The 12,125-nt window shown below is 44.6% G+C and overlaps 1 protein-coding gene across 8 annotated transcripts in view; it reads left to right on the top strand.

Moving 5' to 3' along the window:
- The window catches only part of Yap1 (Yes1 associated transcriptional regulator), an 86,625-nt gene that overhangs the window by 47,888 nt on the left and 26,612 nt on the right, over nucleotides 1-12,125 (top strand). For 4 of the 8 annotated variants that reach the window (XM_036192403.1, XM_036192405.1, XM_036192401.1 and 1 more), the window contains exon 4: nucleotides 2,365-2,484. In XM_036192403.1, the coding sequence (XP_036048296.1) occupies nucleotides 2,365-2,484 (120 nt within the window). The remainder of the gene's footprint in view (nucleotides 1-2,364; nucleotides 2,485-12,125) is intronic. The other 4 variants (XM_036192404.1, XM_036192406.1, XM_036192402.1 and 1 more) reach the window with 1 other exon arrangement.

Raw genomic sequence — 12,125 nt, 5'->3', positions numbered from 1 at the left:
ACAGGTTAAATTAGCATGGAGAACTGTTTGGGGCACTTTGCTGATCTCTTGCTCTCTCTCAGAAGGAAAGCCTCATACTGTTGCCTGTGTCCACATAACATTCTTTCTTTCTTCCTTTTTTTTGTTTTGTTTTGTTTATTGAGACAGGATTTCTCTGTAACATTCTATTTATACACAATATACAGGAAATGTTAAAGACACAGATGAATAGGTAATTTGCAGTTACTTTTGGGGGGGGGGAGGCAGACAGGCTTTGGATATTCTGGAACTAGTTTTGTAGACCAGGCTGACCACAAACTCAGAGATCAGCCTGCCTCTGCCTCCCAAGTGCTGGGATTAAATAAAGGCGTGTACCACCACCGCTGCTTATAAGGTTGTTAGCATAATCTTTGAGTAAATACATTATTTAATTTTAATTACCATAAAGAGAAGAGATACATACAGCAAGTCTCCCAGGAGAATTCCATATTCTCACTCTGTTGCTTAATAACACCATTCTGCACCTTAGCCATCACGGTCAGAACCACCACTGACATCAGGGACTTCCCCCATGTTCTCCCAAGCCATCTTGGCCAAGGGAAAGCAACAGGCCTCTTGATTCTCACTTTGCCCGTTGCCTTCATTAGTAGTCATGTCTGTTACTTAGGTTTCACTGTTTTTCTTCAGTTATTTAATGGTAGATAAGACTGTTATTAGTGGAAAACGTTCTGAACTGATGCCTTTTCCAGAACTGGAAATCAAACCCAAGATCTAAGACATTCAGGGCAAGCTCTCACCCATTGGCTTACATTGCTAACCCTTTAAAGCAGTTTAAAGATGAGGTTGGATTGGTGCTGGCCTTGCTCTTTTTTTTTTTTTTTTTTTTTAAGCTGATGATTGAACCCAGGGCCTTGTGCTTGCTAGGCAAGCGCTCTACCACTGAGCTAAATCCCCAGCCCGGCCTTGAGCTTTTGAGTGTGTGAGTTTGCCTCAGTCTCCTGAATAATTGAGATTACAAGGGTGTGTGTGTGTGTGTGTGAGAGAGAGAGAGAGAGAGAGAGACAGAGACAGAGAGAGAGAGAGAGAGAGACAGACAGACAGACAGACAGACACAGACAGACACACAGACAGACCGACCCTATGCCTGGCCCACTTGCATTTAGTTCTTGTGGGTCTACCATCAGTGAAATAAATATGATTAGCGCTTGATAGATTCCTTATACTCGAGGGACGCTGGCAAAGTTTAGGGCAGTAGACTTACAGTTCTGGGAATAGAAGAGTTTGAGTCCCAGGCCCACCTTGGGCATGCCTGGTGGTTCATCTGTATGTGGGGACAAGAACAGGACCAAGCAGGTGGAGCCACAGTGTGGCTTTAATGTGACAGCAGCATCATTGCACGGTGGAAGTCAGCAGTCGTGGCCTGTTGCTTTCCTTTGGCCAAGATGGCTTGGGAGAATATGGAAGTCCCTGATGTCACTCTGGTGGTTCTGACCGAGATGGCTAAGGTGTAGAATGGTGTTGCTAAGCAACAGTGAGAGTATGAAAGTCTCCTGGGAGTGTCCTGTTGTGGCTCACTGAGGCATCTAGTGGCCACTGCCAGCCTGTTAGTCACACAGTATCTTAGGACTTTGAACTTTATTCAGTTTTTCAAGACAGGGTTTCTCTGTATAGCCCTGGCTGTCCTGGAACTCACTCTGTAGACCAGGCTGCCCTCAACTCACAGAGATCCGCCTGCCAAGTGCTGGGATTAAAGGCGTGTGCCACCACCGCCTACCTTTGAACTTTTAAATGCCTTGTGCATTTTTCAAAAATATCTTAGAGTTGAACCTAATCTCAGTTAAAGGTTTGAGAGTTCTGTCTGTCCAGTGGATGGTTTGGTGGTTCCATAATTTTATTCTGGGCCTCTTTTCATTAGTTACTTTACAGACGCTTCCTTATGCTCATGAAACTAGGAAGATCTTTTTACCTCCTAACAGGTGTCCTAGCCCCTCCCACCCTCCCAACAGACAGACCTTCAGCCGCTGCCCTCTCATGCCAGGGGGCTCTGTTCAGCTTCATGCTCTGTATTCTGGATTGCTTGGTATGAGTTAGTTGCAGAAATATTGGTTCTAAATGGAGCAGGCTGTGCCAGCTGATGTGCTTATAGTCTGACCACTAAAGTTCTCATCCATGTCTTGGGGTGCTGGCTCCATTATTTAAAAGTTTGGTTTTCATGGAGGAGAGTCGGGTATGTTGGCCTGCCTTATTTTCTCTGGACATAGGCTGCAGTCTGTTTTAATACATTGCTTTAAATCTAATTGTGTGTGTTCTTTTTACATGAGCGCTGCTCAGCTTCTTAAGGTACACCAGCTCAAAACCAACCATAGTCTGTTCTCTGTGTTATAGGACCTCTTCCTGATGGATGGGAGCAAGCCATGACTCAGGATGGAGACGTTTACTACATAAACCATAAGAACAAGACCACGTCCTGGCTGGACCCAAGGCTTGACCCTCGTTTTGGTAAAGGTTTACCTCAGAACCTTTGTGGTCATTTTAATGATAGTTTGGGGCCTGGGGGATTAAGAAAACACATCTCAGTGAAACTGCATTGCCTTGTGGTGAGCAGTGGCTGCACATCCAACTTTTTCTTATGCCATGTGTTTTGCTTGAATCTGAGAGATCTGGTTCCAGAGCAGCAGCCTTCTAGCCTGGGTTGGTAGTGAGTGCTGTGGAAGGAACCTCAGGCCATAGTCTGCTGCTTGATTCACAACGGGGAGCTTGCAAACAGGCCACAGGCTCAGGCTGGTCTGTAACCTGGAGCTCGAGTTTCCCCAGAGATGCGCCTGCTAATGCTGACCCGGCCGTCAGGGCTGAAGGTGGGGACATACCCCAAGCGCCAGATCGAGTCTAAGGAAAGCATTTCACAACTGTTTGGGTTTTTTTTTTTTTTTTTTTTTTTTTTACCTAGTTTTACCTTAAGGCCCTTTCCTTCACTTTTATTTAGGATATAAAAGGCAAAACAGAGCCCTCCTCCCAAGTGTGCACGGTTTTGTAAGGGTCTCCATGCCCCGTTTACTGCCCTTTTTTTTGTCCATATTTCTTCCCTAGTAGTATTTTGTCTGCTGGCTTTCTGAATCTCTTTCCAAAGCATGGAAAATGAATCTAAAAAGGAACAGATAATGTGGTTTGAGCATTCATCTTGGCCCCATGCTGCTTAATGGAAACAATGTGTGGATCAGTGCAGTCAGACACACGGGCGGAGCCTTTGAAGCTTCCCAGGGGCTGACCTGGCCACACCACAGGCCTTACTGGAAAGAAGAATTAACTCTGTGTACTCCATCAAAACACAACCCTGGGGCTGGGTAAAAACATCAAGCCTCCAATACAGCCTTCCCCATCTGTTTACTAGGAAACAGACAACAATAAAACACAGTGTTGGGGTGTGACCCCAATGTTGGCTTTGTGGACTGGTTGCCCCCACCCCCAAGGAAAGTCAGAGCCTGGGGTTGCAGCCTAGATGGACATTTTCGACAGCCAGTTTAGCTCAAATGCCAGCTGTTCAAGCTTTCAAACCTGTTGTGGTGTTAAGAAAGTAATGTACATGTTAGCAGTTTGCAACTTAAGATTCTTTTTAATGTTTGAATAGTCCTTGTGGTTGAAAACCCCTTAAATGCTGCATTAGTATTCACTGGATGATAACAGCCACATTTCCGTAATCAGATTTGATGATTCAGTTCATCTGCCCTTGGGGAGTTTGAAAGAATCAGGTTGTGCCACTGCCTCTAACTTTTAACACACACAACTCTGTGTGTGTGTGTGTGTGTGTGTGTGTGTGTGTGTGTGTGTGTGTGTGTTTTAAAGAAAAGCATTAGCAGTGAAGGAAAGAATTGGCTATTAGGTTAGTTTATCTGGTGGTAGTACCTACAGCTGAGCTTTTCAGGAAGAGCGAATGTTTGAGGTGGGGGAAAAAAACATTTACCCCCCCTCCCCAAGCAAACATGCGCCGATAGAGATAGCAACAAAAGTCTCCTGCCCCCCTCCCTTCCCTTTGTTTCCCTTTTTGGGCCTGCTGTGTGTGTGTGTATTCCAGACAGGCTTGACTACATGCCAGAGCTTTTCATTTTGTGGCCCGACTTTTAATCTGTTCCAGACCTTTGCAGCCAGAGCTGGAGTGTAACTGAGGGGTGGGGAGAAAAACCAAGTGGGCTTCTCTGAGTTAGAGTAGAGCATAGAGAAGCAAGCTGTCAGCTGCTGGGCTTGACTCTCACCGCCTTCAAACCCAAGTTCACTGTAGTGGGTTACGTTTTATCTCTGCCAAAGACATAAACTGCCCCTCTTGTTTCTGACCCTGAGGCCATGCAGACGCAAGCACATGCTGTCAGTTCCTGCTTCCATGCCTGTGGAGTTTACTTGCTTCTCTGTGTTCTTAAATACAGTTGAGTCTTAGCTAAGGAGAAATGTGCCCGAGACTTCTAGAATGGAGGATGAACTATAACCTACCAGCATCAACTCTCGAGTTTATATTCTTTATTAGGTTCTTTTTATAGAATAACCCACTTGGTGGTGGTATTGTTTCTGGTTTTTCGAGACAGGTTTCTCTGTGTAGTCCTGGCTTTCCTGAAACTCAGAGATCCACTTGCCTCTGCCTTCTGGGTGCTGAGATCAAAGGTGTGCGCCACCACTGCCCGGCCCCACTTTCCTTTCTACATCTTTATTTTTATGTGTTAGCATACGCTTGTGGAAGATGCTGGTTGTTAAACTTGCCCCTCTGCCTTTAGCTGCATTAAAGAATGTGGTAGTGTTATATAGTATTTATTTCATATTTTGGGCTACAGAGATAGATGGCTCAGTGAGTAAAGTACTTATAGTGTAAATATGAGGAGCCTGCGTTTGTTTGTTTGTTTGTTTGTGTTGTTTCCAGACAGGTCTTGCTGTGTAACCTGGGCTGGCCTGGAAATAAGAGATCTCTGATTTTGCCTCCTGAATGGTGGGATTAAAGGTATGCACCTCCACACCCAGCTTTTTATTTATCATTTCTTTTAACTTTGTGTCCTTTTTTATTTTTTTATTCTTTTATTCCACACGTATGAGTGTTTTGTCCTTATGTATATCTGTGCACTATATGAGATACCAAACATACAGAGAAAGAAAAGAAATATTTGTAGTCTGGGTTCTTGTGTATGGTTATTTCTTAACCTGGGTTTTAGAGGCCAGGGAAGGCTGGCTTTAGTCTGCTGGTTGCAGCTGGGACTTTCTTTGAGGAGGAGCCAGGGTCTGTTAAGCTCTCACCTAGAGATGAGCACCAGCTCCAGAGACTGTCCTGGCAAATGCCTGGTGAGGAGCAGAGCGGGCTGACTGGTGGCGGTAGCGGAGTTGGCCCCGATGCCCGAAGGTGGTATGTTACTGGTTGGCTTGCTTTCTGTGTGAACCTACCTGGGACCACCATGACTGACTGCTAGCCCTGCCGTCTTCCCCAGCAGCTCTTCAGCTTAAGCTTTTCTCTTTTCCTTTTGGTTTTTGAAGACAGGGTTTCTCTGTGTGTCCCTGGCTGTCCTGGAACTCGCTCTGTAGACCAGGCTGGCTTCAAACTCACAGAGATCTGCCTGGCTCTGCTACCTGAGTGTCAGGACTAAAGAAAGGTATGCCCACCACTTCCTGCCAACTTCAGCATTTCTTGACATGAGATTTTGGATGCATAAGATTATTGAATAAATATCCAAAATAGTTCCGGGCCGCTGAGATTAGCTCAGTGGTAAAGGTGCTGTCTGCCCTCCCCAGCACCACCCCCACCCCCCCCTCCCCCCCCCCCCCCCCCATCCATGTTATAGGAAGAGAGAACTGACTCCTTTAAGGTGACCCCCCCCAATAAATAATGTTTTAAAACTAGAAACAGTTTTTAATACTTGTGCTTGACGTTTTTATTCACCCAGGGTGAGTAGCTATGTTATTAAGTTAAATTAATATGTATAATTTCTACATCATGAATACTTATATGAGCTATCTAATTCATCAGAGTTAATTTTTAGACACTTGAGCCCACACTAGCTTAGAACTCACTGTGTAATAATAAATGTTTGGCCTTTATGCTGGCTGTCATCTTGCCCTGCTCTCTCAAGTGCCGGGATTTACAAACATGACCTACTCTGCTAAACTGGCAATTTTTTAAAATCCAAAAGCTTAAGATCACCTGAGGTGTGATAAGTAACAGTTTACTTGTGATTTGAAACTACAACTATCAGATCTGTACACATATTCGCAACTTGTTAAGTTTCAGGTTCTACTTGTATTAACTTTAAAATATGCTAAAGATGGGGTAGTTGCGGCTTATGGACCGAATGAAAAGATTTAACAGTTGGGGTCTAGACTGGGTGGCTCCAGCCTATTGTTCACTGGGTGTCATTTTCTTCTCTCCTCCTGCCCTAGCTCACCCAGAACCCCACCCTGCTTCAGTCTGTCCCTGCATCTTGACGACAGCATGTCACTAATTTGGGACAGGACTAGTTACTAACTGTTCAAGTGAAGGAAAGGGAACCACTGTGTGGGGCGCACTTCTACAGACCATTGGTACCTGGTGAAGGCCTCATGGAAGAACTTCATGTGAAGTTTAAACCCACTTAGTCAAGAAGTGAGTCCACAGTGTGAACTGAAGTGTGGTGCTTCCCTCTGAGAGTGCATCATTTCCATGTACTGGAGAACAAGGCAGCTGGGGACAGAGAAAGCTGAGAACCAATTAGAACACACACACCCTCCATCTTGCCTCATTTAACAGTCCATGTTCTTCCCAGAGAGTAAAATGAGCGGTTGAGAAAGTGTTCTTTTGATTTATTTCATTTTTTAAATATAAGGCCTTATTCTCATGACAATCCCCCTGCCTCAGTTTCCTGAGTAGTATTACAGGATGCACTACAATAACTGACTCTGTTGACTTTTCTTTTCTTTTCTGTTCCATTCAAATTGTTTTGTGGGGTCGGAGAGGAAGAAAGCCTTTTGGGTTGAAGGGGGAAATGGATTGGTAGAATTACTTGTTTGTGTTTTCATCTGTTAAAGATGGGAATACCTGCCCAGGTGTGATAGGCCTTAAATCCTAGCACTTGGGTGGCAGAGGCAGTAGATCTCTGAGTTTGAGGCCAGCCTCATCTATAGGATGTGTTTCAAGACAGCCAGCCCTATAAAGTGAGACGCTATCTCAAAAGGTATGTGTGTGCTAGTGGGATGGCTCCTCCCCCACCCCCACCCCCAGGGTTTCTTTGTGTAGCCCTGGCGGTGCTAGAACTCGTTTTGTAGACCAGGCTGGCCTCAAACTCACAGAGATCCACCTCCCCAGTGCTGGGATTAAACATGTTAAACATATGTGCCACCACCAACTGGCTATTTGAATTATCTTAGTTTAAAAAAAAAAATCACTAAAGTGTATGGCTTATTAAGTATTGGCAAGCAAGCTATATATTGATAATAAAGACATTACTTCAGCTATTAGTTTAGGGTCTTGGTTGCCCCTCTCACCCCCTGTGAGACAGGATCTCAGCTTTCAGAATGCTGGGATTTCAGGCGTGTGCCACCACTTCCACCTATGGTGGGGCCTGCTCATTTCTACACTCGTTCTAGGCTGTACATTTTCATGGTAGGAAAGGCCAGCATTATAAGATTCCAGATAGGCTAATTAATGAACCTGCAATTTTTTGTAGCTAATTCAGCTCTTTATATAAACAGAGACAGCCATGGGCATTTTGTGCTTTAAAATCAACAGAAAAACATTGTTTCTTTGTATAGTTTTAGAAGATCATTCCTTCAGGAAGCATTAGACAAAATACAGAAATGCCCCCTTTTTGTGGAAGAGTTGATGTAGATTAACGTTTTCATTAAAAATCTGATTTTAAATTTGTACGTGCTTAAGGTTACTAGAAATTAATGATTCTGAAACTAAAACTAACACATCTATAATTCTTTTTTTGTTTGTTTGTTTTGTTTTTGTTTTTTTCAAGACAGGGTTTCTCTGTGTAGCTTTGTGCCTTTCCTGGAACTCACTCTGTAGCCCAGGCAGGCCTCAAACTCACAGAGATCTGCCTGCCTCTGCCTCCCGAGTGCTTATAATTCTTTATAATAGTCCAAGGTTCTGAAATTTTAGAAACCTAAAATTTCTCCTTAAATGGGTGTCATATTTTGTGTGTGTGTGTGTGTGTGTGTGTGTGTGTGTGTGTGTGTGTGTTGTGTGTACATAAACATGTCCTACTCATATGTTGGTCAGGGAACAACTTTAGAAGTCAGTTCTTTCATTCTACCATGTGGACCTCCAGGGTTGACCTCAGGTCATCTGGCTCCCCTCTTCCCTAAAAGTTACCTTAAGTCTGAAAATTCCAGACATTTTCAATTTTTTTTTTTACATTTTGCCTTTGCCTTTTTTAGAGTTGATTAAAACTGGAGATGGCACAGTGGATGGGAGTGGTCCGGGAGCTGGTCCTCAGGGAAGAAGTCTCAAGAGCTTCTTTGCCTGTCTCTCACTGCCCCCCTCCCTCTCCCTAGAAACAAAGCTTGTTCTCTTTTCTGCTTGTGGGCATTAGAGAGCCAATCGGTCCTCCATTCTGGACAGGGGACATAGGACGATGTATTTTCTTCTGAAACTTCTTCGAGCTGGCATTGGGGCATTGTTGTGAGGACCCCCAGAAAGGCTGAAAGGCTGGTCAAAGGCTGGGAATGGGGCATTTGTCAGAAGCATGTGGTTATCTGACCCGGCTGTAGAGGCAGAGAACAATGACATTTGGCTGGACTGGTCCACATCAAGCAGACAAGAGTCTCTGCTGGCATCCATGCAGGGAAAGCATTGCAGGTTGTGTCCACAGCTCTGCTTTGCTGTTTCTGCCAGCCTGCTGAAATACAGACTAGAGACGGGAGTTAAAATGTGTCAATTTATTTGGAACCTCTTGGCCCATGGTCTTAGAAATTGAGAAAGGAAGACCGGGAAGGAGAGAAATAACATCCTCAGGAAGAGACAGGTGAGGAAAAAAATAAAAGTTTTAGATAAATTAGTGTTATCAATCAGTACTGAAATCCCTGTCATGTAAAAGCAGGTAATGAATAACCAAGGAAAATTTAAAATCCTGAGCTTGTGACCCCAAGTGTATCAGAATTGTATTAATGTTAAGATTCGAAATTTTAAAATCTTAATATGGTGACATCATCTGCATGTGGTTCTGCTGATGCCCTAGAGGGGGGCGCATACTTCTTTGGGGCCCACGACACGAGAGGCCTCAGAGGATCAAACAGCTGGCAGGGATTGGGCCTGCCCAGATGACTGGAGCCTGAGGGAGACAGCTGAGGAGCACCAGGCCAAGGCCAGAGGACTTTTCCTCAGCCCATAAAACAAAGGTGAAACAATGCTCTGCAAGAGGCGATTCCATAACCTCCCTCCATACAGACAGCCTGAGCACTGGGTGCCCTGCCCTCAGTAAAGATGGCAATGAAGTCATATGACCAACCTGTTTTGACCTTAGCCAAAGTGGCGGCTAGACCATGTGGTTGCCCTTATACAAGATGGTACCACCTGACCAGGTGTTCATGTGGGGTTTTTTTTTTTTTCTCCAAAATAAACCGAGCAGATACGGAACAGATAAATGAAAGCATTTGAAAGTCAGAAAGAAATGTAGATGGCGATATCGATCATACATTTCCATTCACACATAGGAAATAGACTCTGTGAAAGGAAGGTGGAGAAGTAGCAGTGCAGCCGGGCGGGAGAGAGGGACCCCACTCCCACCAACCCCCGCACTGCAGCATGGTGTGAGCAGCTGCAGTGGAAGGGACCCAGATCAATGGCAGTGGTAGGGGTGGGGACACCATAGGGACATTTTTCCACAATGAGGTATAAGGAACAGTGGACTTACCTCTGGCGTCCCAGAGGGTTATCGAGGACTAATGAATGGTGCAAGATAGCCAGTAGACCATTGTAACAAAGGCTATGGGCCGTGGAATTGAGAGGGTGTAAGCTGTCTCCGTATGCCGTCGCATAGGGACAGGAGCCGAGGGGCTTAGAGCCCAAAAGACACGTGGTACCGGCAAGTGAAGCGAGAGGAATCTTCACTTGTGGGAAAATGGCAGAAAGGAAGGGAGGAATCTTACTGATCCAGTAGAGTGAAGGGTCCCTGGTGTGCTCCAGCCTGGAAAATGGGGGGTGGTACAGGATCCCAGAGCTTCTCAGACTGCCACAGGGCAGGAGAAAGCAATGGGATTGCCTGGCAATATTCGGCACCAATGTTATGAATTACTTCATGGGGGACCCCTGAGGGTATCCTGCGTGTGCAGGGAAACATGCTTGGCAGATGCATGCCATGCAGCATGGAGGTGGCCAGTAATTCACACCTAGATGCTGCATCCACATGGAGAATTTATTATAATAGATGAAGGAAAGAGAGAATGAGAGAGCAAGGTTGAGGGTGCACACCTCGTGGGAGGAAAGGGGGGAGGGGAATTTTTCCTTAGAACGAGGACACAGGGCAATGCCAAGGGGGTGGGATTTCAAGGGGCGGGTCAGAATATTAACAGGTGGCACTGTTTGTTTGAGTCAGTGTTACTGTCTATAATGCAGGCTGGCCTGTCACTGTGCAACTCCAGCTTACTGCCTTCAGTCTGGTGATGCTCCTGTCCAGTGCTGGGATTGCAGATAGGAAACACTATTCCCAGACCAGTTTGTTTTCACCAGTTACATTTTATAAGAAATTTACTTAATCTTATTATCACTGTCAAAAAAGAAAAAAAAATCTAGTGTGGAACACAGTCATTTTCTATTTTTTTAATAGATGAAATGCTTATCAAGCTTGGGTTCTGTTTTGATACTTGTCATATTTCATAATGCCAGTACTTCCCAAATTAAAAGGGGGTCATTTTCTAATACTGTATTTATTTAATTTGTTAGATTCATTTTATTTTTGTGGATTTTCTCTGCATGTATTTCAGGGCACTACTGTGTGTGTGGTGTTTGTGGAGGCCAGAAAAAGGCCTTGGATCCCTTAGAACTGGAACTGCAGATGGTTGTGAGGCACGATATGGGTGTTCGAGTCAGACTTGGTCCTCGGGAAGAGCATTGGTGCTCTCATCTTGGGTCCTGCCTCTCCAGCCACGTGGACTCTTTTATTTAATTAGAGTTAGACACATTTTTCTTGCCAGTGGGTATTTGCTCTTGGCCTCGGCTTTCAAAATTTTTTTATTTTTTTGGAGCTGAGGGTCGAACCCAGGGCCTTGCACTTGTTTGGCAAGCACTCTACCACTGAGCTAAATCTCCAACCCCTCAAAATAATTTTTAGCATTGTAATTTTTTATGTATGCATGCATGTCTCATGGCACACATGTTGCTTCTCTCTACCATGTGGGTTCCAGAGCTCAAACTCAGGTCATCAGACTGAGTGGCAAACGCCTTTACCCTCAGAGCCATCTTGCCATCCAAGGCCTGGCCTTTTGACTTGTTCACTGTGTGTGGAGCCTTTCAGACCAGTCCTCAATCCGTATTTAGCTCCTGCTGTTGAGCTTGCCACAATGGTGTTCATGAAATGTGAACATGTACTCAGTGTTCTCTTGAATGCCGGTAACATGTCTCACCAAAGGAAGGATCTTCTAGCTTAACTCCACCTTCTACCTTTATATCTTTCAAACTTGTGGGAAAGATAAACATGAACATCTTTGGTAATCAGGAAAACCTGGAGACAGTGAATAGCATGGTCAAGTGGAAAAACAGGAGAGGGAGCTATGTATGAAAGGGCCAATGTTTACAGGGCATTCTCTGAAGAAGGAGAGTGGTTTTTACAAAGCCTCTGTGGAAACAAGACTCAGTGGGTTATTGAATCAGTGTACCCATCTATAGTCTGGATTCATTAGTCTAAAGGTTGGAGGTAGGCGTGGGGAGGTGTGATATACCACAGTGCCCATCTAGTTGTCTATGTTGGTGACAGATAATTTTATTAAGGTTATTGGTGCTTGGCAAATCTTTACTCTCAAATGCTGTTGGCTTCTTGTCCATTCCCCAGGAAAACACTTAACTTACCCAACATAATTTGCATCATTTATTCTTTGTTTTTAAGGATTTTGTTAAAATGTCTTTTTTGTTTGTTTTGTTTTTTGAGACAGGGTTTCTCTGTGTAGTTTTGGAGCCTATCCTGGAACTTGCTCTGTACACCAGGCTG

The sequence above is a fragment of the Onychomys torridus genome, chromosome 7 (assembly GCF_903995425.1).
Source record: "Onychomys torridus chromosome 7, mOncTor1.1, whole genome shotgun sequence".
Taxonomy (NCBI): domain Eukaryota; kingdom Metazoa; phylum Chordata; class Mammalia; order Rodentia; family Cricetidae; genus Onychomys; species Onychomys torridus.
Note: the sequence above shows the minus strand (reverse complement) of the source record. Positions and strands in the feature narration are given on the sequence as shown.